Source organism: Salvia hispanica, chromosome 4, assembly GCF_029641045.1.
Source record: "Salvia hispanica isolate PSC_SH4W2 chromosome 4, Shi_PSC_v1, whole genome shotgun sequence".
In the NCBI taxonomy this organism is placed as follows: domain Eukaryota; kingdom Viridiplantae; phylum Streptophyta; class Magnoliopsida; order Lamiales; family Lamiaceae; genus Salvia; species Salvia hispanica.
Genome location: NC_142695.1, coordinates 39,404,798 through 39,432,131, shown reverse-complemented (window position 1 = coordinate 39,432,131; position 27,334 = coordinate 39,404,798). Strand labels below are relative to the sequence as shown.

The window sequence follows — 27,334 nt, the reverse complement described above, 5'->3', positions numbered from 1 at the left end:
GAAAGAAATCGAGCAAGGAAGTTTAGAGTCCCTAATCTGATGTACCAAACCAAGCCAAATTTAACATTGTCAAAAGAAACCAAAACTAGAAGACAAACAGAATTCCTACATGCAATCAAGATTTTCATTACTGTCTCTTGTCATGGACAACAACAGACCATGGTCTGTGTCACCAAGAGTGCAGAGCCACAGGGACCGGAATCCCTTAACAATTGCCCATACCACAAATCGAGCGCCTTGCACCAATCTCTGATTATAACATGATTGTAGCAGAATCCCCAGTCATAAACGGACAACGTGAACAGTTGTTGTAGCAAGAATTCAAACATTGCACCTAACCAACCTGCTAATTTGCAAGAATCTTGATTATTGACCTGCTAATAATCATGACTGCTCAGGACAACTACCTGGATCATTATCAGCTTCAACTTCACTAGGAAAGACAAAAACATCGGATCATTAACGTGTAGCCAATGAGAAGAGACATAAAAGTTACAGACATTCCAAATATACTATGTAGTAGGAGTAATATATAAGATAAAACTCTAAATGGTCGTCAAGCACAAGAGATAAGATTGATAAGACTTGTATGCATAAATTTTCATGGTTTCCAAAGGCAATACTTTATTCATATTACAGAAGTAATTTGTGGTGGAAGCACATGAGATTAATTCAACTAAGAACATTAGGTAGGCATCTTATATGGGTAAAAAAGACCATTTTCTGCATACAGTAAAAGAATTGCAAGGTCATCACCTGCAACTTTGATGCTTCAAGCAGAACCTCACCCCACAAAATCAGCAGAGGAAGCATCTTACTGAAGAATCTTGAGAACTTACAGGTAAACTGATAAGAGTGAGTTGGCATGCTCATCTAATGTGAAGCAGATTTGGATCTAAATAATATTAATTACTACAAAAAATAAGAAATAAGCAGATACAAAAGAGTCAAGAGAGTACTTCCAGGGCGGGCCAGTTCGGAGCTAGGATGGAGGCATGGAGCTAGCTCAAAACAGGGACTAAAAATGGATAACAGCAATTCAATTCTGAGCATGTCCAATCCAGAATGAAATATAATAAAACAAATTTAAGTGTTTAATTCCACTGTACTAAAATTGTCAAACAAAAATTCTTGAGCTCTACTTGGTTAAAATAATGGAAACATTAGTATGACCTAAGCAAAAATCCCATAAACACACATCGAGTCTAGTCAGTTTCTTCAAAGGTCCCAGTGTCCAAAGAGAAAATGGTGATGCAGTTCTGAACTTCCCAAGGAATTAAGATTAATCTGGTGAATGAGGGCAACAATGACGAAAACCAAACTAACTACTATACATCCATAAGCCTTGAGAGAATGTTAGATTTATGTCCAACTTCATTAAGCAGAAATCAAATAACCAGAACAAAAATCAAGACAAAGTGTAGAAACCAACAAACAAGTTCCAGATAGAAATATTTATTTATTTATTACCCTCCATGTCCAAACTTACAGGTTTTAGTAGAGAGTTTGTCATGAGGGTTTGTGGACCCTTCACAAAAAAGCTCTCAGAATTGTTTTCAAGAGGATGGAATGGTACATTTGAGGCCTGGTTCGACTGGTTAGCCACAGGAAGTCGAAAGATGTGATCACCCCATATGTCATACTGGAATTTCTCCTCCACAGCAATCATAGCCCCTGGTTCACTAATTTTATGGTTATTCAGTTTGGTCCCAGGAGCTCGTGCCTGAGGAGAAATTGTCGATGTCGAAGCCAAAAAAGGAGAATGGCATTCCCAGGAAGGTGAAGACCTCCCAGCACTAGGAAAAGTGGCAGAAGGTAACAGAATGGCTCTACCAGCAAGTTTTCTAGTTGAGTCTAGTTTCTCTCCAGCGGAGTAGCACCAGTTGGTCACATGCCCAGGTGAAGCCTCATTTTTCAACAGGTTGACCTTAGGAGGTTCAGAGGGCTCTCTTTTATCATGTTGCTGATCGGATGGCTCAGAGAAAGGGTTCCTAACTTCCACAGGTTGATTTATATCAAGAGGAACCAGCCATGAACGCTTAGGTGTTAAAGATGTTGCAGGTGATAAAGGTGATGTAGGGGTAGAATTGCTACTCTGACTACTTGAAACTTCAAAAAATCCAGGTACCCTCATGCCACAAGTCTTCTTCTTCCTCCGCCTTCTTCCCTTTTCTTTTCCGATTCTAACAGTGAGACTCCGTGAATCCGATTCAGCTTGAATATCGGAGTTCCCAACTGGTGAAAAGTTTGACAGCTGAGAGGATGCTAATCTGTTTTCTGGTGGATGATCATCTGTGAAAGAGTTCTCATGCTTCTGATGTTCGGAAGCATTAACATGTCCCTCTCCAGAGGCACAACCAACCAGACCTCCAGCAGCAGATCCCAAGAGCAATGCTTCTTCTCCTACTATTGATCCTTCATAACCATTCATGTTGGGAGGCATGGCAGCATTGGTTTTCTTTTTCAACCGCATACTCAAATAATTGACTACACCACTGCCTGCAGATGATTTTTTCCCACTTTTCAAGTTATGATATGTGAAGGCAGTTGAACGTGGAATCAAGAGATGCACTAGTAGAAACAACAATGATGCGGCAAAAAAGATTAGAACCATAATCTTCTTCAACCTCATCCAGAAAGTTGATCTTTTGCAGAAGTTAATCAAGAGCATTGGTGAGCTTGCTCTCATGGGTATCACAAGGATGCCAGCTGCAAGTGACAGTTCAAGGTCCCTCTGTATGGTAGCCATGGAGAAATCACTTTGATACAATATCTGAAGCATTACAGATTCTCCAGGTGGTAAAGTAAAACCTTTACAATTAAGCACGAGAAACCCATCTAAACCACAATCCGACCCTGAAACTCCAATGCGTACTACCTCCAGAGGAAAATCTCCCATATTCTTGGCGTACACTTCTTTAATCAAGGGATGAGAACACAGCGACTTCTTACCCTCTGTGGGGTGCAAAGTTTCCGGGGAAGAAAAATTTAGTTGGGATGGGAAATTCATCTTAAATTCTAAACTTCGCACAGAATCAGACCCATCTAGCAACACCAACGAAACTGATCCACCAAATCCTCGGAGAGGCAACCACTCCACCCCAGAGAGATTATTCCTGATGAGAGCCGAACTCCTCCATTCACAGCGAACAGAAGGTTGGAAGAGGACGGGACCAAAAGATGCGCTACCATAAGGATGAATCAGAGCTTCAGTCATCCCATCCTTAGCTATCGAGAAACCATACTTTGTTGGAGCAATTGATTTGTTACCCACTATAATGCTGGACGAAGATGGCTGTAAATGCATCTCATTTGTGCGGCAATTATCTATGACTTCTCCAGAATTTAGAATAAGCTGCACCAAAATTGGTTGATTACTCGGGTTTTTAACAGCTATCCACTCGGAACAATGATTTCCAACCTCAACCATTGGGAACAGAACTTCATCATCATCAAGAACAGACATGAAACTTGCTCTGGCCTGAGATTTCCAGTTACTGAGCACCAAGTCATCTGCTTGTCTTCTATCCACTGCCTTCAGATAACAATTGACAGTCATTATTTTCTTAAATTTGAACTTCAGACTTTTTGCAAATACATAAAAAGATTCTACAAGGATAGAAACTATATGGTTCAGGAAAAAATTATAGACTAACTACCAACTTTATACACATGCTATTATGTACCTGTTTAACCTCTACTGATCTTAGAAGAAAGCTTAATGCCTAATCTAGCTTCAACAATGAAGTAACGAACAGAAACAGCTACATTTCTTGACACCAACGCCATCATTATATGTTACTACTATGACTTCATGATATGAGTCAGACTTGTACCATTAGGGTTATGTTCTCTTTGGTTGTAAATTTATCATGGGAAAAACAGGGAAACCAAAATTCTCTCTCTTTAAATCCCTCTATTCTTTTCCATCCTTATCAATACATAAAAAGACATCACCTATTTTTATTCCTCCTTTTTACTCCAATAAGGTAAAATATTATGTATAGGTATGAGAATATTCTCATATAGGGGTGAAAAGGAGGAATAAGAAATGATAAAATTCTTTTTATAGATAAGACTCAAGAAGAAAGGAGGGATTTAAAGGCAAGAAACTTTCTTTTATCCTTTTTTCATGATAAATTTACAATCACGGAGACCACAGCCTAAATAGTGCAATCAATGCAAGAATCCAACTCTGGTTGTTGAAAGCTATAAATAAAAGCCCTTAAAAAACTTCAGTTACAGTTCGACCTCAGCATGGTATAATTTAAGTAATCCAACTCTGGCTTCAATATTTACAAAGTGAAGAACTTGCACACAAACACAATTAACTAATCCAAGAGAGTTCATTTGTACAAAGAAAATGAATCAGGGGTGTATACCTTGAGACCAGTAGGTGGATGCACGTCATTGTCAAAAGACTTTTTTCTGCCTTTGACACCAATAACATTAGTCATCTCCTGGGCATATATAGTAGCGGAATCCAATTTTTGTCCTGCAAAAACATTGATTACATCTATGCAAGATATTTCAATCTGAGAACTTCTTGTGTCATTTATCTCTACAAGCAAATTACATGTCATGTCTACTTCATGAATCGCCCGATAGCTTATGACTGCTACTTGTGTGACAGACTTAGGAAAAAGTACAAGTCCTTCTACAAACTTAACTTGAAAAGTGTCAGCACTATCTCCTACTTGTCTGACCTTGATAACACTCAAAACATGAGGACCATCATTTCTCACCGAGAGAGCAACAACAGGTGCACTTGTATCAGATGGAACCAAGGCCTCTAGAGATACTGAAATATAATCTGTATCTAAAGCTGGACTTAACATAAACTCCGCTTCAAAAGGTACTACAACAGTTTCTATCTCACTGGCTGAAGATTTCACTAACTGTAGACAGAAAGCACCAACAATTTTTCCCTCAAAATGATCTGAAATCTCTAATTCCATAATGGCCTCTGTTAGCTGAGAAGGAACCTCCCAATTTTTGTGAGGCCTTACGGAAATTTCAGGTAGACGACTATCAGCGCTTCCAACTTCCAACCACTCTTTAGGTCTTAATATCCCTTGCTCACTGGAACCCTCCATACTGCGTGCACTGCAAACAGCTTTTGACAAACGGGAATTATTTCCAGAGGAAATGGATATCCAAGCAGTTATCTCTTCCACATAGAGAGCTTCAACGTAAGGATTGAAAAGAGACAAGTTCTTCCTCCACCTTCCATTAGAAGAAATATTGAAACCATCGAGAGGCTTTATGAAATAAGGAGAATCAACAGCAAAGCCTTTAGCCTGAATCACGAACCCCCCGAAACTAGTCTGTAAAACAATTTGAGCTGAGGATAGGCCCAAATTTCTAGGGAAAAAAGTGAAACATATTGATCCAATATCTCCAGGAGCCAAGAATATTTCACTAAAATTACATGGATAAAACTGTGAATTGCTGCTGTAAGGATAATGGATAGTTAGAACACTATCACTGTGTACATTCTTCACCGTTATAAAGGCTACAGAAGGATAATACAAATTCTTTTGTCCCCAATCAAGCAGAAAGGGTCTGACTTCCACAGGGGGTCTAGAAACACTATCCCAAATGACAGAGTTAACTCCCTCCGCATTTTCCCCTGATTTTGACGTGTGAGTTCCATGGTCAAATAATGTGCTCATACAAGATGAAACATCCACGTTTTGGCCATTGTTGGTGCTATCCTCGGACTGGGATCCATGAAAATCATCTGGCTCATTCAACGAACACAAAATAACTCTGCCAGCAAAAGTCTTGAAGATACCGTGCTTGGCTGGCCAGCTGAGATTACTCCTCTCTTGCTTCAGTCCAGGCAGAAATCCTTCAGACTGAACATTATAAGCTTCATCTGTTGCATCTTTTTCAATAGCAACTTCATCAAACGAAGAACCAGACAATGTTGAGAGGAAACAGAAGGAATTTGGATCTGGACATATATTGTCAAGGCTCTGTTGCTCAACAGCATTTCTAGATGCTAACAAACTAAAATCGCCATCAAAAATCCCCAGAGAACTTGTATGAGAATTGGAAGTATAGGTCTTGCACCTATCAATTTCTATCTGGCGTTCTGCTTCATTTAACGAGCATTTGTCACACGAAGCCAGAAGGAAAGCAGCACACAAAAGAACCACCAGCACGTGCAAATCCTTGGCACAACCACAAAGCCCCCTAAAAACATGCACCAAACAGCTTCTATCACCAACAGAACGCATGCAAAAACATTCAAACAACCACCATAACAAAATGGGAGAATCCAAATTAAATTAAAACCCGTATTTCACCATGTCTAAATTCTAAAACATTAAAGAAACCATAAGCAACGCTTTCAAATAGCACACAACAAAAAGTTATCTTTCTAAAAAATTATAAAAACGGCCCATTTACAAAATTAACAAGTTCTATTTAAAGGAAAGGAAACCCAAAAAATTTCCTTGCATAAACAGAATACAAAGTTACACAACTCTCTCTAACTCTATCCACCCATCACCACAAAAGCATCTCCGGAAACAAACCCAGAAAAGGAAACTCATGATAGACCAACATAAAACAGTAAATACCAACTATTTTTTCCATTTCAAAACTGAAACTATCTCAAAAAAACGGAAGAAAGCTATTCAACTCTTATGTAAAGAAGTACGCAACAAAAGGATTGAAAACTTTTGAATAAGGAAACAGGAAGAAAGAAGAAAAGATTTTGAGGATAAAACGAGGAAGGTTGATGGAGTTATTACCGAAGATAGAACATGGAGGAGAGCTGCTGTCTGCGAGCTTCGATCATCAGGGTTTGCGAGACGATTTCTCGCAGCAGAAATATCTCATCACATATAAGAATATGTTTTTTTTTCCTTTTCCCTTTGAATTAAGTAATTTTTTTTAAAAAAATTTACGACTTTTGGATTTCGGCTGAGCAGATATCGAATTACACGCACAACACACAGTGAGACAATGAATGGCCTCGGAGAGCGAGAAGAGAGAGTGAGAAGGCGTATATACCATTTTGCCCCTTGGCAGATGTCGTATTTTGACTATTTTGGTTAATATTGATGATGTAGTTGCCAATTAATTAAGCATCTTTATTTAAGATGTGACAGAGCATTAAACCAAACAATACAGCCCGACGGGCTGACAATTTTTTGCACGACACGAATCCACCCGTATGAAATTATTAGATATGCGTCAAAGTTTATTGGGTTCATGTCCTTATCGTGTCAACACGAAAACTTTGTGTCGTGTTCGTGTTACACGTTAAGAAAATAATATTAATATATTATAATATTATTATTTTATTATTTATTTTAAAATTTTAAATTTATTATTAAAAATAATATTAATATATTATAATATTTTTATTATAGTGTCATTATTGTGTCGTGTCATATATGTGTTGTTATCGTGTCGCGTTGATCCAAAGTTATTCGTGTCGTGTTCTGTTCGTGTTTGGAGTTTTCTTAACGGGTCGTATTCGTGTTTGTTGTTATCGTGTCGTGCCGTTATCGTGTCGACACAATAATGACACAACACGCTCAATTTTTCACCCCTAACTGCACTTATTAACTTGTGTAACTATTTTTACGGTGCGAGTAAAAATTCAAGAAATCTTATATTAGAACATCTCCAAAGGAAATGGTAAATGAAGAGATAAAGAGAATTAACTATCATATTTACTTCTTCTTGATAAAATTTCATGATCCAATGAAAAAAGTATTTGGAGAGGCAGTATACCTTCTTTCATATTAAGAAGGTATCTTTACCTATTCATGGAAGGAAATGTAAAAAATTAATTATTTTTATTTGCCTTCTCAATTTACCTTCTTCTCTTTTCTCTTGGAGTCCATTTCTTTTTAAGAAAGTATAATTGCCTTTTTGAAAAAGTAAATTAGAAATATACCTTCTCAACTTGTCTTTCTCCCTTGATACGCTCTTACTAGAAGTATATTGAATGGATTATGAACAAATTATTTAACTGATAATTCTACAAGTTTGCAGCATGGTTGGCATAATAGTAGCCAGCTTTTTATTCTGCACTCTACGTTACTATGAGTTAGTATACAATTAGAAGAAAGTGTAAATTGTATTCATGACTATGTCCAAAAAGAGGTACTACTACTACCAAATGCGCATTCTGATTAAAATCTGTTGATTATTAAATTTCCAACGAAAAATAATAAATTTTATTAGAATCATTAATTCTATTTAAAGGTTAATTAATAACTAAATCATAAATAAATTATTAAATAACTACTCGCATTCTAAAAAGAACAATACAACCCAGTAATGCTAAAATTACTTACTTTTATCATAAATGTGGACCATGGAATTTTATACTGACTTATTAAGAGCATCAACAATTCACACGCTGACACATTATTGCAAGGGAGCAAGCCATTGGCTCAGCCGCGCCCATGGCTCTTGAACCAAAATTATCGCCACTTGCAATTGCAATCATAGCGTGAGTGCATCGTATGCACAGAGTCGCGATTGGTGGAATTTAAGGCGATTTAATTTATCTTTACTTATTAAACTGAAAATTAATTTTAAAGTTCGTGAGAAATACCAAATTTTAGCTAAAATTTATGATTTTAGGGACCAATATCCCTATTTTCGAATGCACCAGCAGAGTACAAGTAAAGATTGCAATAATTAACCTCAAAATTTGAGGCGCTCAAGATGGATTGATTTTATTGGTGCTTGATTTGTTCATGTTTGTGTGATTGTAATGCTTAGTTGCATCTTATGTTTTACGGATTAACCTAATATTTGTGTGTGATTTCTAAGATATGATTCAACAATCTATTCAATATTTATTTGTAGTAACCCCTCTTGAAAAATAACGAACTAACATATACAAAGTAATTCATTTGTATTTGTGGATAGTGTGATCACTCGGTCAGAATATGAAGTTGAAATATCACAAGTTTAATATAATTAGGTTGGTAATTAAAGTCATATTGTTGATTTGAGTTGAGACTATATTGAATGCATGGACTATATATGCTTTCAGCTTGCATATCAACCCAATTCATATAAATTCTGACAATATCCTAATTTATTAAATTGTGTGTAGATAGGTGAAGAAACCCGCTTACCAAAATTGCCTCTTTCATGTCACATTCCCAAATTTCTAACAATAATAAACTCTATTTGAAAATTTTACAGTGGATTCTGGATGGGACACCAGAGTTGAGTTAGATTTTTCGAATTATACTTAATTATTCAAGTCATTATAAAGGTAGTTGACTTGAATTTTATCAAAAATACTACTCCACTCTATAATTCAGTAGATTTCAAAGGCGTAGGTCCTTTTGTTCCATCAAGAAAAATCGGAAATTATGTGTAGTAAGATTATATAAAAAGAGGGAACATAATACAAACATTATGGGCTATATAGATCAAAAAGTGGTAACCACTACCTCGTGCGTGTTTGTTTTACAATGGACCATAACCAGCTAATTAAATTTAATTTTTTCACCAGAATAACCAAATAAATTTTTTATTTAATTTTCAGCTTTTTTGCAAGAATAACCAATTAAATTAGATATCACTATGCATTATTCAAAATTGTCGGAGAATCTTTGTGCGTCAACAGAGTAGTTCATATTCACTATTTACATAGAGTTTTCCCATATTAATATTGACGATGCGTGGGATGTGCCAAATTATTGTCCCCAAACATTCTTGAATAATATATTTATTGATCGAGCAAGATATTGACATATAAATAAGTAGTACTCCTACTACATTAATAGTTTTATCATCGAAAATTAAGTTTTCAAGATCTAAAATAGTATTCCCTCAGTCCTATGAAAATAAGAACATTTGGGACGATACAAAAAATTAATGCATAATTAGTAAAATTATAGAGAGAATAAGAAGGATAATTAAAACAATGTTAATGGATAGCGAGACCATTATTATTAGTTTAATAGTGAATCTTATAAGTTGTAAACATATGTACATGATTAATGAGTTGGAAAAACTTTCCATAAATAGAAATGAGCTTTTTTTTTATGGACAGATGGAAAGTGAAAGTGTTCTTTATGGAACAAGGAAGTACTATATACTCTCTCTGTCCCATTTTAGGAGTTCCATTTGAGTTCAGCATGAGTTTTAAGAAATGTAAAGGAAAGTTAGTGAAAAGAAATAGTGGAATGCGGATCTTACTTTTATATACTCCCTTCGTCCATGAAAAATAGGACACATTTGTCATTTCTGGTTGTCCATGAAAAATAGGGCACATTCAAATAAAATGGATCACACATTCCACTAACACTACTTCTCTTTTACTTTTTTCCCTTTTCTCTTACTAATAATATGGACCCCACATTCCACTAACACTAAATCTCTCTTATTTTTTTCCCTTCTCTACGTTTTTCGCTTCTCTCTTACTTTACTAATTCTACATTAAAATTCATACCATTCACAAAGTGCATATTTTTCATGGACGGAGTGAGTATTAGTTTTATAATAAAATGCGAGTGAAAAAAAAGTTAGTGAAACGTGAGGTATATTACCATTTATGAAATATTCCAATCGATACTTCTAAAGTGGAACATTCATATATAGTAAATTGAGACTGCTAAAATGGGATAGAAGGAGTAATATTTTAATTGTATCTTTATTTGATATAAAAGTGCCCTATGGTTTTCCGTTTTCATTTGAATATGTTAATGTTAATATGTTATAAAGTATATAATTTTTTTTATCAACATAACTTTATATCTTATACTCCATTTATTAATAATTTCCTTTTAAAATGAAATTATGAATACTTTAATTCTTTGTATAGAGATTAAAGACACTAAATGAAATCAATACTGAAAAGAAATATACGTAATAACTATTTTTCTAAGGGATTGTCAAACAAGCTTATTAAATTATAGAGTGAACTATAAAAATAGTTAATGGACTATGCGTTTATCTCGCCAATGAACCCTGGACTTTAAAAATATCCTCAGACAACCCTGGACTAAGCATTTGTCTCGAAAATAGTCCTTTTTCACTATTTCGTGACGAAAATACCCTTTTGAGGGGTTTGGGCAATTTAGTCTTTTTACATTTTAAATCTGATATTATTTCAGTGATGTACTAAATCTGATATTATTTCAAAATTATCATTCTTCTTCCATTTTGCCATCCTTCACTTTGTTTCTTTATTTCAATATTAGATTTAATTTTATAAAATTAAATTTTAAATTTTAATTTTTAAATATCAATAAAATTTTTTAATTATTAAAATAACTATTAAATAACAAATTAATAGTTTTAATCAATATTTGATAGTGTCTAATATTTAATCAATAAGGTACGACGACGCCTTAGTTTTAATCAATATTTAATAGTTTTAATCATAAATAGATCATATAATATGATTTATTCCAAAATAAATATGCATCTAATGTATAGGAGAATTCGACTAAAAATATTATGAAGTTGACTAAAAATTTGATATAGGAGAATTTTTGTTGAAATTTTCTAGTTAATTTTAATTGTTTTCAAATTAATAAACGAAAATTATATTAGTCTTACATTAGATGCATATTTATTTCGCAATAAATCGTGTTATATGATCTATTTATGATTAAAACTAAGGTTTCTTCGTACCTTATTGATTAAATATTTGACACTATCAAATATTGATTAAAACTATTAATTTGTTATGTTTAATAGTAATTTTAATAATTCAAAAAATTTATTGATATTTAAAAATTGAAATTTAAAATTTAATTTTATAAAATTAAATCTAATATTGAAATAAAGAAACAAAGTGAGGGATGACAAAAGGGAAGAAGAATGATAATTTTGAAATAATATCAGATTTAGTACATCATTGAAATAATATCAGATTTAAAATGTAAAGACCAAATTGTCCAAACCCCTCAAAACCCCCCAAAAGGGTATTTTCGCCACGAAACAGTGAAAAATGACCAATGTCGAGATAAACGCTTAGTCGAGGGTTGTCTGGAGATATTTTTAAAGGCCATGGTTCATCGGCGAGATAAACGCATAGTCTAGGGACTATTTTTGTAGTTCACTCTAAATTATATGAGAATATATTTTATTATTATTATTATTATTATTATTATTATTATTATTATTATTACCGTATTATATATTTTAGATATTATGGTTTCATAAGAAAAATAATCCAAGATGATGAGAAATTAAAAATGTCTATTCATCTTTCATCATGCTTTGAGGATAAGCGTTCTGGAGTGTGGACGGATTCACCATACACGTCTAATTCAATTCGTTATCAAGTAAAAATGTTTACGATAAAATGTTTCTTTAATTTATTAAAGAGTCGGTATTATTATGATTTATGAGCCTTTAACTTTTAATTATTCCGACTTCAGTAATTTATTACTCCATTATATTGCATGTGCATAACAAATTTGAAAATAATGTTGGGAAAACACATGTTTTCTAAATTGTGAACACCTAAATAATCTAAATATAAGTTTCCGAAATCTCAAAATACATTAATTAAGCTTAATATATTCCGTATACACCTACACCAACTTTATCTGCAAAATTGATCACGGATGGAATATATACTTGAAGTCGCCAAATTTTATTTAGAGTATATTGCCAAAATTCTTAGATGATAAATTATTGAAAATTATTACTAGTAGTATTAATTTACTAATATACAAACTGGGTTTCCAAGCCGAGTTAATTAATAGTAATAATTATTTGGCAAATGATGGTGATTGTAACTTAATTAAACAAGCATGGATTATTTTGACTTCGACAATATTGATTCAAAAAGATTCCAGTTGCACAATTAAATAATATGGCGGATTCCATTTCAAATAATTCAAGATTCACGCACTTCTACTTTCTATGTCCAAGTCGAATAATATTGATTCAAAAAGATTGTAACTTAATTAAACAAGCATTAATTAATTTGACTTCGACAATATTGATTCAAAAAGATTCCAGTTGCATAATTAAATAATATGGCGGATTCCATTTCAAATAATTCAAGATTCACGCACTTCTACTTTCTATGTCCAAGTCGAAAAATTCGACATTTTGGATCGACACTTTATAAGGTCAGCTATGGTGTAGACTATATAGGTGGAAAAGGGTAATATTATTTGAATTTGTTGCCATCGTCTATTCCGAATAAGAAAGAAAAAAATTATTAGTAGTGTTGTTGAGTCACGTACTATATAAATAATGCCAGTACATTTTCAACAAAAGTATTGTGTAAGATCGTATTAATTACTATAGTTTGATCTTTGAAAGGAGCTGAGAGAGAAACAATCTAATTTCTATATTTGTTAAAATGTTCAGAAAAGATTTTTTTCGAAAGAATTACTATAATATTTTGTTTCCAACTTAAAATTAGGGCTGGATAATCATATGGGTTGGATAGTTTCAGATTCAGTTGCTATTGTGTCAATCCGACATCAACCCAACCGAATAAGGCAAACCCTAACACAATCCAAAATTATCGGGTTCTAATTTGATAGCAACTCATTAACTTTGTGTGTGTTTCTGTAGGGTTTTCATGTCATGTCGAATTAAAATTGTCAACCCTTCTGTTAACATTAGTATGTTACGATACAATTTAGCTTGACACGCCACGATAATGACCTGAATATAATATTACACGATTAAAACGTGGTATCACATAATTAAAACATATGAATGATTAAAATTTTATCACAATTTAAATCCAAATAATAAAACTAAAGTATAATACCTTTTTAAATAATAAAAATAATTAAAATACTAATTTTATTTCTTAACGAATAATCCGAATTCAACCCGAAATCATCGAGTTCTTATTGGGTCGATAAGGGCCCAAACTCATTAACTACGTGCATACCCATCGTGTCAGTACAGAAAATTGACTATATTTTGTTTCTAAAAAACATTTTACATACTTTAAATATATTGTGTATATGGATATATCATAGTATATAATTAGACAACAATCGAATAACATGACCGTTTGTGTGTGTGTGTGTAAGTTGTACTAACTGATAGAAGAAATGCCGACTCACAAAATTGAGTATGGAACAAAATGTAATCCGGCCCATTCTCAGTAGTGTTTCCTCTGCAAACCCATGTCCAAATTTATATGCTTCTTTTAATTCACATTGAGTTATTTGAGATTGAGCTACCATGTCTGGAATGGGCTCAATCTGCAATTTTACTACACACTATATGTTAAATCTTTTCCATTAAATTTTATAATGAAAAAACTATCATCATGCATTCCTAAATTTGTTGGATTAGTACCTAATTGCATTATGTCACCTCATCACTTTTCATTAATATCTTCAATTAACTTTCTTGCTTTCCATATTTCCACTCTTTTGACGATGCATCATCTACTGTGTGATAAAATTGATTGATAAAATAATCCAAATTAGTTTACTGGTTATACTGATGATTTTTGAGTTAGTTTTTTTAGCCTTCAAATAGTGAATCTTATGTTTTACTCCCTCCGTCTCCCATTAAGAGTCACACTTTTCCATTTCGGTCCGTCCCCAATTAAGAGTCACACTTCATTTTTACCATAAATAGTAAGTAGGTCCCACATTCCACTAACTCAATTCACTCACATTTTATTATAAAATCAATATAAAAAAATGGGTCTCACATTCCACTAACTTTTTCAACCAACTTTTCTTTACATTTCTTAAAACTCGTGCCCGGTCAAAGAGTGATTCCTAATAGGGAACGGAGGGAGTATTAATCTATCGTATAATGCCATTATACGATAGATTACTATGTTCATTAATCATTATGTTTTATTAATCTATCGTATAATATAATGCCATTATACGATATAATTACTATGTTCAGATTGAGGTCGATGCTCATTACTCATTATGTTCATGATAAGGTAGGAGACAAAACAGTTAAAGAGGGCTCTTGGTGCAATATAGATAGTAGTAAAAATACTCGAAAATTACCGATGGGCACAAATTATGTTTATTACTTCGTATTTAGTTAGTGTTCTTTGGATTTGTTGCATGTCTGATCTCTTTGCTAAAAGAGAACAACCTAATTTGTTGTTTGTGAGTTAGCTCTCGTATTTCTCTAACTTCTTGTTCCTCTTATGGTTTAATGTGGATTTTGTGTTGTTTGTAGTTTGTATTATCATTATTCTTGGTGAACTCTGCTCGTTAGTTTCATACTTTAAGCATTTTTACTCTAAAAATAGAGGGCTATTTATTGTAATTCGTTATATAGTTGTCTTCTTCTGAAGTTTTTTGCCGGAGTTTACGCTAAAAAATGTCTATATTAAATTCTATGCATGTGATCTCGTGTTCAAACCTACTTTATTTAAAATTCATTACCAATAGTTAATAAATTTTGAGTGGGGCTTATTAAAATTTGATCCACCCTACCCTACAATTTAAACCTGGCATCTAACCACAAGTTGAAAATAAATGCAAATGTAGACACCTTTTTTTATTATCTAAAAGCTCTTAGGGAGTAGAGTACTATAACAACCCTTCCAAATAAATCTTTCTCATACGAATGCACCTTTTTATAAAGTTGATAAAAAGATACGATCATCCAATTTTTATGTATGATTTTGTGGTCCATATGATTACTTAGAAACGATGCGATTTTTCAAATATTAGAGCCAAATTGGGATGTTGTAAAAGATTTATTCTTTGAAGACTTGGCTTATGGATTCAAGGGTAATGACTAGTCTTTTTTTTTCTACAAGGAGAACAGTGTTATGAATTGGTCAAAGTTAGAAGGTGGTCTAGAAATTATCGAAGAATCAATACCACTTGCTGAGCGATATAAATGTAAAGTTCATCTCGCTTCTTTTGCCCTCTTTTGCGTGTGGTTGAGAGAACTCTCGTTTTTTTGTGGTTGTGTTGTTAGTTGTCTCTTTTTGTTGCTTTATTTATTGGTGAGAGGTATGTTGATCGTGGATTTGTTAATCGCTTCTCTTTTGTCTTTTTCTTTGGCTTAGTAAATGACTTTAAAGTTAAAGGTCGCGCCTTAGACTTTTAACCTCATCCTTCTCTTTTGTCTTTTGATTTTTGACTAGATGTGACTTAATTAAATATCAATGAGTTGATAATCTTATTGTTCATTTTGGTTGAATTGAAACTTTTAATGGGTGCCATTTTTTTTGTCTGTACCTTTTATCCAATTATTAAACCTTTACTAACCAAAAATCATTATGATGCTGGCAAGATCCAAAAATAATTATATTAATTTTTTAGAAAGATCCATTTCAAGATAGAAAGTTTTGTCGCGGCTTGCCGGTGACTATGTGTGGTCATGATATTGAATGCAATATGATTTTGATGGATCGAATTCTGCCAAATAAAGTCACAATGCATTGGCTATTGTTAGGTGTATACTAGCGTAAGCAGTCCCACCATAAAAATAAATAAAAATAAATAATAAAACCACACATCTGATTCAATAGTTATACTATAGTATACTTTTGCCAATTGGATTAATTACGTCTAGCAGTAATTTTTACACTGGTAAGTCTAAGTTGATGAAAGTGCCCTTTTCACAAGATACGCTTTGACTTATACTCTCGAATTGACTAATTGTCACCCAATATAAAAATGACTTTCTTTAATGTGTAGAAACACTTTAAATTCACTAGGTACCGACAAATTTGAAGGAATTCTGAAAATTAAGTCAACAATGCTCCTATAATATACACTACAATATGGGAGTACAAAGCTAGAAAGAATAAAGAATGGTTGTTGGTTGTTGTCTTTCATGATCTCCAATCTGTTAAACCCATTAATTTATAGAAAAGACCATGTGGATTGGAGGTTGCCACAATACGAAAGAGGAAAGGCCTAAAAATTAACAAAAGGCACATAAATAACAAAGGCCAAACACCTCTCTTAAATTCTCACGTTATCAACAAATTCTACGCAGTACTCAAGTTAAGAGAGTGCTGAGAGTTGCAATTGGCATTTGGCACGTTTTCTAAGTGTCCAAAATTAAAAATATACTAATAAAACAAAACTTGAAGATAAATCAATTAGGAATGTTAGCAGATTTTGCAAGAATTTGGCAGCACAAAAGGTTGCATGGGGCTTGTATTTGAGATGTTGCTCAGTTAAAATTGTAAAATTAAGGAAAAAATTGCAAAATTATAGGAGTAGTAGTAAATTAAAATGTAAAATTATGCTGCTTGCCAACTAATTTTTGTTTTTGGTACATTAATTGGCATATGTGCACATTTCGCCTTTCGATATTATCTTATCATAAATATTTTTTTTTTCAATTTTCATTTTCTCAACTTATAGATTATTTTATCTTACGTGACTCAACATTATTCCGGTAGTTTCATATTCCATTCTATAACCAATACTCCACATTTTATTGCTCCAATTTTCAGAAATAGAAGTAATATAATTAATAAAATGTGAATCTGATCACTTGAATTTATTTATTTTATACTAATAAAATAGATGTGAATCCCATTTGAATGTTTTTATTTTATACCAGTAATAAAATAGAAGTGGACTAATAGAATATGTGACAAGTAAATGAGACAAGTAACTACAGTTATAGTATTAAAATAGTAAAATAAATTAAACATTTATTTACTCGTGAGGAAAATATTACACAACAAGTCATAACATTTTACTCATAATATAATGTAGTATATACATATCCCATGCGACCACAACTTCTATAATAAATTAATTTATTTATTCATAAAAATGTAGTACTCCACTATTTTACGCAATCATTAAATATCCTGTATTATTATTTTAGAATATTTATATTAAATTTATATTATTTATATTATTTTATATAAATAGACCATATATTTCATTAACTCATTCAAATTATATTTATTATAAATTAATATTCCCTCCTTACCATTTGCAAGTGAACTTAATTGATTTTCTTTTTTACCACCTAGGGACCAAATCGGCACTAAAGTTCTGCCTATATTATTGGTGGCATATATTTTCATGAGAGTTTGGTTAACATTGTTTAAATTAAGAATCTTATGTTTGAGATGTTATATTTTTCTTATTTTTTCACTAACTTATTTCTACTGATTCCTCTTCATAACTTCTTTTTTAAAAAATATACATATTAAGTCAAAATGTATCCTTAAATGATAGGATTAAGGGAGTTTAAGTGATTAATCCGTCGCATCGTTCATTACTGTGGCGTCGCGGGCGATGGGTTAACCATTGTCTGCGCCCAATCGATCATCCGCGGACGATGCGACGTGCTTTTGTTTTTTAATTTAATTTTATTTAATTTTCAAAACCTATATATACCTCTCACTTTTCACTTTATTTTTCACTCCTTTCACTCTCAAATTCACACTACATATTCTACACTTCAAACAAAATGAATCCCGGAGACTACCCAAGTCCAAATAGTCCGATGTTCGGTGGTGCACGATGGCCGGGTACAGAACTCGACGAATACCGCCAATTCGACACCAACACCCAGTACGATCCCGAGTTCAGCACGGACTCGTACGGGCTGTCAGACATGGAGCCTTCTCCCAACCGCACACCCGCCGCCGCACCTCGCGCCGATCCGCCGCCGCGTCGGGCTCCGCTACCAAGAAGAAGCGGCCCAAGGCACGAGCCCAGAAGTTGCGGCAAATGGCGGTGTGTGAAGAGTTCGCCCCGGGAAGGACGAACTACGCCGCGGACGAATCCTTCGTCTTGACGAGATGCTGGATTGATATTTCAGAGGATCCGGTGTTCGCCAACAACCAGAAGGTTACTGCGTATTGGGAGCGCATCACCGAAAAATACAACGAGGCCACGCCTACAAGCGCCATAGGGAGCAGCTACGCAAGCACTGGGATCAAATAAAGAAGCAGGTTAATCTGTTCGCGATGAAGTACGAGAAGTGTGAGAGGGAGCAGGGCAGCGCCGAGAGTCTGTCGGATGTGCGCGACAAAGCGGTGAAATTGTACATGTCATTGTATGGCGAGTTCAAGCACTACCAGTCGTGGGCGATCTTGAAGGAGAAGCAGAAGTTCGTTGGTGGTATGATTCCCCAATCGACGACGGCGAAGAAGAGGGCGTCGAAGCGCACCTTCGCTGATTATACAAGCAGCGAGAGCGGCGCGTCTCCAATGGACCTCAACAATCCGGTGTTCGAGGATGAGAGTTCCGGCACACCGATATCCCGGCGTCCCCCTGGCATCAAGGCTACCAAGACCAAGGGCAAGGCGACCTCATCCGCTGCGGCGCCGCCTGACCATGCCCCAAGCCCGACCCCGAGCGCGACCCCGAGCGAGACTTCGGCTGCGTCACATGCCTACATGGATTTGGTGGTGTCTTCCGACTAAAGGACGTTGTTGGACGTACACAACGCCCTGATGCAGGCGACCAACCCGGCTCAAATCGAAGGCATCCAGCGGATGATCGATTGCCTCAGCCGCAGGTTGGGACTACTCTAGACGAGCCGAGATTTTTTTTATATGTAGTGCACTTTTTTTTTATTTTAATTTCTTATTTTGTAGTAACTTTTTTTTAATGAAGTAAATGTAGGATTTGCCTTAATTGTGTTGTTTTTATTTATTTATTTTGTTTGATATATTTGCATAAATTATATAAATACAAAATAGAAGTAAAATGCTTAGAACGGGGCTTGGAGCGGGTTATAATCCGCTCCATTGCAGGTGGAAGTGGTGGAAGATAAAATTCTGACGTGATGGTGCATAGAGCGTTTTAGTCCGTTTCAATGTCGATGTGGATGCCCTTAAAACTTCTTAACTAAAATTTTTAGGATTATGGGAGGGAGTAGGTAATAAACTGAAATAAAAACAAGAAAGTGAAAAGGTAAAGTCTTGTAACCCTACAGAATAGTAGAGTGGCCTCAATTATTATACCGAAAATGACAATCTCCAACCCTTTTGCAGAAAGTAGGTCACAATTTAGGGATACTGTACTCTCCAGCATTACAACCTGTCATCCACTACCTTACAAATTTATGAATTATATTCTCTCCATCTCTCTATATATCCATGCAATATATATATATATATATATATATGCACTATCTCTCTCTTCCTTCCACACACACAACCACTCAGCTGAGATTGCTTACAAAAATGGGGATATGCAGTTCTAGCGAGTCAAGTTGTGTAGTAGCGACGGCTAAGTTGATATTGGAAGATGGGAGACTACAAGAATACTCGCATCCCGTTAGAGTCTCTTACCTTTTGCAAAAGTTTCCTGACTCTTTTATCTGCAATTCCGATGAAATGGGTTTCGACGACGTCGTTTTGGGTGTCACCGACGATGAGGAGCTCCAGCTTGGCCAAATCTACTTCGCCCTTCCCCTCTCCCTTCTCAACCGCCGCCTCCTTCCCCAGGATATGGCCGCATTGGCCGTCAAAGCCAGCTCTGCTCTTGGACGGAATGTTGTCGTCTTCTCCGCCAAGAATCCGCCGGGAAATGCTGGATCTTGGCGGCGGAGAGGGAAGTTCTCGGCGAGGTTGAATGTCATACCCGAATGAATAGGAAATTCAAAATGTAGGAATTCAATTGTATATACTCCACTCCCTATTAATTAAGCGGGGCATTCACCCCAGTAATATCATTTAATTACGCATGTGTCACTATATCTACTTTTGGGTCGTTTAATTTCATCTTTTAATGATAAAGTACCTAATTGACTGTAGCTTGATACAACACAAAACAACTCATGTTTCTACTGCACCTTAGGTCCTTGAATACTCCTTCCGTCCCAAGGAATCCCTTCCTTGGGTGAGTTTCTGCGTCCCCTTATCTTGTGTGATAAGGGAAGATAATAAAATAAGAGAAAATAAATAAAGGAGAATTAAAAGAATTTTTAAATTTAGAGCATTCACAGTGCTGACTAGCCGATTCGCGTTGCTAGCCGAACCATTGCAGTCGGCCAGCGGCGAATCGGAGTAAAAATTGGCGTGGGCTAGCCGATTAGAGGGCGCTGGCCGATGCGCTGCCGCCATTGTGGCGTGCCGATCGGCCAGCGCCAATTTTCATTTTTTTTTTAAATTTTTTTTGAAAACCTATATATACGCGATTTTAGTTTCATTTTCATTTACACCACTTGTTTTAACGAGTTTTCTCTCTCTCTAAATTTCTGTACAAGAGCAACATCGAGGGATGAGTAACGCGGGTGGTAGCGGTGGTGGTAGTGGTGGTAGTGGTGGGGATGCTGAGGAGTACGAACGGCAGATGAACGAGGCTATGGAGGCCTACATGAACCGCGAGATGGAGCGTTACATGCGAAGGGTGTAACAGCAGGCGGTACCTCGCCCTCCACCGGTTGTCCACCGCCGAGCAGTGATTGATCGGGATCACGTAGCTGTACATCAGCGCCTATATGACGACTACTTCGCTCCGGACCCGCGGTTTACAACAACCATGTTCAGGCGGCGTTTTAGAATGCGCATGGAGTTGTTTATGCGTATCGTTGACACTTTGGAGCGTCGATATCTTTATTTCCGCTTCAGGCACGATGCGGCTGGCAGATCTGGCCACACCCCTATCCAAAAGTGCACGGCGGCAATCAGACAGTTGGCCTACGGAGGCGTGGCAGACATGTGAGATGAGTACCTCCACATCGGGGAGACGACTTCTCTGCAATGTCTGAAGTTTTTCTGTCAGGGCGTGATTCGAATTTTCGGTGAGGAGTACCTTCGAAGCCCTACCCCGCAAGATTGTCAGAATCTGATGCAGATGCACGGGGAGCAGCATGGGTTTCCCGGGATGTTAGGCAGCATAGATTGTATGCATTGGGAGTGGAAGAACTGTCCGACTGCCTAGAAGGGGGCCTACACGACCGGCTACAAGTCAAAGAATCCCACGACGATCCTCGAGGCCGTAGCTGATTACCGGCTGTGGATCTGACATGCGTATTTTGGGGTAACCGGGTCGAACAACGACCTCAACGTCCTCAACTCGTCGCCCCTCTTCAATGAGAAGTGTCAGGGCATCGGTCCAACCGTCTCATTTGTGGCCAACGACAACCGGCATGATATGGGCTACTACTTGGCGAATGAGATATACGCTAGGTGGCCGGTCTTTGTGAAGACGATCAGGCACACGGCGGATGACAAGAAGGCCTATTTTGCGGAACGACAGGAGTCGGCGCGCAAGGACGTGGAGCGCGCATTTTGTGTGCTCCAGTTTCGATGGGCGGCAATTAAGGGTCCAACGCGTTTGAGGGATGTCAAATGCGTTTCCCAAATAATGTACGCCTGCATTATCATGCACAACATGATCGTCGAAGACGAAGGTGTACAACTGACTAGTTGGGCCAATGACGATCAAGCCGGTCCAAGCCACAGAACGGCCACCCCTAGCGTACGACATGGGGTACCTCTCGATGAAGTCGGCCGCCTCCAGGAATATGCCGACATGCACCAAGTGGATGCTCATATTCAACTCCAAAAGGATATAATTGAAGAGTTGTGGGCACGGAAGACTGCACGGCGATAGTTTTTTTTCTTTATTATGTAATATATTTTTTTAAATGAATGTACTTTTTTTTAATGCAATTAATGAATTTTCCTGTATATGTCTCGTAAATTTAATTCCGCAATTTAATCGTAAATTTAATTCCGTAAATGTAGTTGTTTTTTAATTATTTTTATTGCGGCTGGCCTAAATCTGATGTGACAGGTGGATTTTTAGTGCTGCTGACGTGGCGGGGAGAGAGAGTGGCTGGCCTAGGCTAGCCTATTTCTATTATGGATGCTCTTAATAATAGGTCATCTTCGTAGGAACTAACATAAAAGGAAAGTGGAGTCATATGCACTAGACGGAGGGAGTACGTGAAATCTTAAATATTACACATATTTCACATTAAAGTACTAGTAGTACTATCTGAATATAGTCCATTTGATCTTAAAACAATGAACTTGTTCTTCTGAGTTGATAACATGAAAAGCCTTGGAAAAAATAGTACTTCCTTCGTTCCAAGATCAACGAAACACTTTTTTTGGGTACTGGATTTAAGGAATTGATATTTAAAGAATTCAAGTAGAGAGAATAAAGTATGAAAAGGTGAAAAATAAAAAAGTAAATGAAGAATAATTTAGGTGGACAATAAAATTAGATAGATAATTTTTTCATAAAAAGAGAAATAACTCACTTATAGTAGGACATTCGAAGAAATTTAACTCACTTATCTTATTAGTACAGAGGGAGTATCGAACCTCTCTTCCCCATCTACTTGTTATCATACCAAAATCTTAAAGGTGCTCCATTCCCATTACCAAAACCCATTACATATGTTAGATAAACTTGATTCTTGACCGTGAAAAACTGATGCATATGTTAGATAAACATGATTCTTGACCGTGAGAAATTGGTGCGTATTTGAATAATTATACACTTTATGACGTCTCTAAAATTCCACATTTCTAATATAGTTAGTATTTTTCATAATGATAATCACGAGATATGTTACATTAAATTAGTACTAATAATTAAATGATAACTAAACTATATTTACCAACATTTATATAGCATATTGGATTCAAAGATCTCATGGTATCTAATAGTATCATGTGTTTTCAAAGATCTCACGGTATTTTATACTCCCTCTTTCTGCGAATAGGAGTCTCGTTTTTTCACTTTGGCTCGTTTGCGGACTAGAATCTCGGTTTATGATTACTATAAATGGCAAAGAGCCCCCCATATTCAACTAACTCAATCCACTCACATATCATTTAAAATTAATACTATATACGAGTGCGATTCATATTCCACTAACATTCTTCCATCCACTTTTCTTAACATTTCTTAAATCCATGCAGAAAAGAAATGGGGCTTCTATTCGCAGACGGAGAGAGTATATGACCCTTTCCGTAATTCTCGTGATGTTAAATTATCAGTCTAATGACATAAGTATGTCAAAACAATTATATTGACATTTTACATGTATTATATTGACATTTTATGATATATGTGTGAACATTGATTTGATTACCAAAATTTATGAAAATTCGATATCAAATGTTATTATTGGAATATATGCCATTGAGATATTGTTAGATATCTTATAAAATTATCTTTACAATTGATATATATTTATTGAAAAAAATGATTTAAATTGGGATAGTTATATAAATTCAAAGTTGTGAGGTATTTTATAAGAAAGAGAACATAGTTAATTATGACTAATAAAATTCATTTTTTTCAATAATACTCCTATTGATATTTTTTAAAATGGACATTGTGTGCAATTTGAATTTTATCGTCTATTTTGAAATCTGTCGGACTAAAGTTGGTAATAGTTAATTTTCTAGTCAATTTTTGCTTGGTGGCTTTGGCTTAAGTTTGTTTAGTTTTTGATTTCATTGTTCTGCTTAGAGGGTGATTTTCCTTTGCTTGGCTTGCTCTTTTTTGGTTTAAGGTATTTTTTGCTTGTTTTTTTTTTGGACTAGCTTGTTGATACAGATCTTTGGTTCCTTTGCTCACCGATCTCTAGGTGGTTTGAGCTTTTTCTCTCTTATAAAAGAAAAAGTTGGTAATAGTTATAACACTAATGGATGCTTATCATCTTAATAGGACCATAATACATAATTTAATTATGAGTTAGGTTATCATCGTTATAATGATGTGGGAGTGTATATCAAGATGAGAGAAAAATAATTATTTTATTGAAAAGAGAAAGTAGTTGGATTTTTAAAGGAAATAAGGAAAAGTGGCCGGGCATGTTTATTTGAGAAAAAAAAATGTAATGGTTTTACTTTATTATTTTAGTAACATATCATTTTATTCGGCATAAATTATAAAGAAAAAGGCATCATCATGGGACGAAGGTAATATATTATTTTAGTACTACTACTAAGTAACGCATAATATGATGTTAATTTGAAATTTTATGCTATATATGCATCTATACAAATATTCTACTTATTAATTGATAAGATCAATCTTATGCAATCGTTCGAATTCTTAGATTTCAATACGTGAGTAATTGTTAAGATCAATTTTATGCAACTGTTCGAATTAGCTTTCAGTTCATTTAATAATTTCACTATCATTTGTTAACAAACATACGTGAGTGGGAGTGCTGAGAAAAGATGTGACGTTTACGACTTTTTGGGCTTTGTAAGTAAATACTCCTTAACGTTCCTTTACAGCATCTAAATAGAACTTCATTCATTCCCTCGTAGCAATATTTTAAAAACCGGACCAATAAGCGAACCGATATAGATATTGGTTCACGGTTTAACTGGTCGGACTGATCGAACCAATGATCAAACTAGAATACTGTAGCACATATATAATTAAACATATATTATAATATTAGTATACATAATAACTTAAAATGACATTAAATCTACGCAATTGCATCTAAATTCATGGTTAATTAACAAATATTCTTTAACAAAATACGTAAAAATAACAACAAATTAAAATAATAAACTCAAATAATTATTTACATCATTCTCAATTCCAAAATAAAATATTATATATATAATACTTTCTCTTAGTCTTAACCCATGCGCCACAGTTGCAAAATTAATAAATCAACATAACACTCATATTGCTAACATAAAATAAAACTGTAAATTTTAAAATTCAAGATTTGTCTTCCCAATGCCTCCTACTGCCACACGACACCCTTATTTAAATCCTCTAAGAGCATCTCCGGTGGCGGACTTCCTACTAGAACTTCTACTAGGACTTTCTAAAAAACTTCATGCCACGTCATCACTAGGACTTCTCATTCCACTGCCACATCACTAGGACTTCCCACTAGGACTTCCCGCAATAAAATTAAATTCACAATTATTCAATTTACGGAATTAAAATTTATGGAATTAAAATGTCGACACAGAATACGGAAAAATTCGAATACTTCATTAAAAAAATTACATAATACTTTAAAAAAAACATAATTAAGTTAAAAATTACATAATCATAAAAAGTCGAGAAATACAACCCTCGGCTCTCACTCGTCCTCGTCCTCGTCGCCCGTGCCGCTGCCACCTCCAACGTCCCCGCCCCCAATCTCGACACCATAATCATCAATGGGTGGCATTCCTAAATCGCGCCGACATGCGTCGATCACATCCTTGCACATCCTTTTGTACGCAGGATCGTTCGTGCTATACTACCTATGCATGTTCTGACTCAGGGTCTTCGTTAGCTGCCGCGCGGGCAAGACGGTCGTACTCATCTGGGGCCTCCTTCGACCTCGAAGGATCCGCTGCGGCTGCCGCTTCCCCTCGCCATCCGCTGCGAAACCTTTTGCCCCATTGGGCGACAACGACGGCGAGAGTCTGATCGTGGTAGCAGGGACACTTCCTAGGCTTCGGGGAGCTCGTGCGAACCAGCACTGCTGCTGTACTCACCGGAAGAGTTGATCTTCGTCCGCTTCCAACCCGAGTCGACACCCGCACAAAACTTTTGCGAGTCCCTGACCACGAGAAAGGCCTCCCATTGGTCAAAATCTTTGAACTTCAATTCTTTGTCGGGGTACTGGGACAAGGCCCGATTCTTCACATCCTCTTCAGACATGCCGCTGGTTGCCATGCGCAGGTTGTTTTGGTAGAGGGCGGCAAAACGACTGAGCTTAGGCCTCAACCGATCCCACTGTTTCCGGCATTGCTCGGGACTGCGAGGCTTCGCCCCAGCCGGTTTGTGTATGAGGTAGGCCTCACTAATGCGATGCCACAATCGGTCAATATACTTGTTCACCCCGACATAGGGATTCTCGACTACACCGACCCAGGACTTCGCAAGCGTGGCATTTTCCCACACGGTACAGATCGACCTCTTCCCCCGCCCCTCCTCACCCTCCTCCTCCTCTGCCCCCGTTTGCGAGGAAGAGCTCGGGGCTTTCCCCCTGCCCTTGCCCCTACCCCAGCCCCTGGCCTTGCCCTTGCCGCTGCCCCTGCCCCTTGCAGCAGGCTCCGCCTCATCGAGAGTCTCACGAATCGGCGATAGCCCCAACTCCTCAAAAGAGAAAGTCTCGATGCCGGCGTACCGAGTCTCGGGAACAGTACTAGGGGAATCATCGGACAACAAATCTATATATGGGCGATAGACAGATTCCCTAAGTGTCTGAGGGCTCTTGTGCTACATCGTCCTAACCATCCCCGCCATATTTGGCGTCATACCGCCCATCCTCGCTGCCCCGAGCATCATCCCACCCATCTGACTCATCCAATTGTACATACTGTAGAACATTTGGGGAGTAATCCCCGCCATCCCTGCCATTTGGGGATTCATTCCCGCCATTTGGGGATTCATCCCCGCATTAAAGTTTCCCTCCGTCTGGCAGGAAACATGGGTGTGTTTGATCCTCTCGTGGTGGGGGAGTTCCTATTGTACTCCATTTA

The 27,334-nt window shown here is 36.1% G+C and overlaps 2 protein-coding genes across 11 annotated transcripts; one reads left to right on the top strand and one right to left on the bottom strand.

Annotated features, from left to right (window-relative positions):
* Nucleotides 1-102: 102 nt before the first annotated feature.
* Nucleotides 103-6,997, bottom strand: LOC125194313 (uncharacterized). Of its 10 annotated transcripts, none has more exons than XR_007171743.2 (6): nucleotides 6,765-6,997; nucleotides 4,383-6,201; nucleotides 1,490-3,535; nucleotides 757-846; nucleotides 344-433; nucleotides 103-249 (listed from the first exon to the last, which is right to left on the bottom strand). XR_007171743.2 is itself a non-coding variant. In XM_048092463.2 (6 exons), exons 1-5 carry the CDS (start codon nucleotides 6,809-6,811, stop codon nucleotides 431-433), a joined length of 4,005 nt encoding a protein of 1,334 aa, XP_047948420.1. In that variant the 5' UTR covers nucleotides 6,812-6,997; the 3' UTR covers nucleotides 103-343; nucleotides 408-430. The 10 variants fall into 10 exon arrangements, 9 of the variants coding, with proteins under 9 accessions (XP_047948420.1, XP_047948424.1, XP_047948419.1 ...); XM_048092463.2 differs by having other exon boundaries at nucleotides 103-343; nucleotides 408-433; XM_048092467.2 differs by lacking the exons at nucleotides 344-433; nucleotides 757-846 and adding an exon at nucleotides 960-1,018 and having other exon boundaries at nucleotides 103-343.
* Nucleotides 6,998-19,961: 12,964 nt separating this feature from the next.
* On the top strand, nucleotides 19,962-20,594 carry LOC125195118 (uncharacterized). The gene has a single exon (XM_048093312.2). It carries the CDS (start codon nucleotides 20,009-20,011, stop codon nucleotides 20,501-20,503), a length of 495 nt encoding a protein of 164 aa, XP_047949269.2. The 5' UTR covers nucleotides 19,962-20,008; the 3' UTR covers nucleotides 20,504-20,594.
* The last annotated feature ends 6,740 nt before the right edge of the window (nucleotides 20,595-27,334 follow it).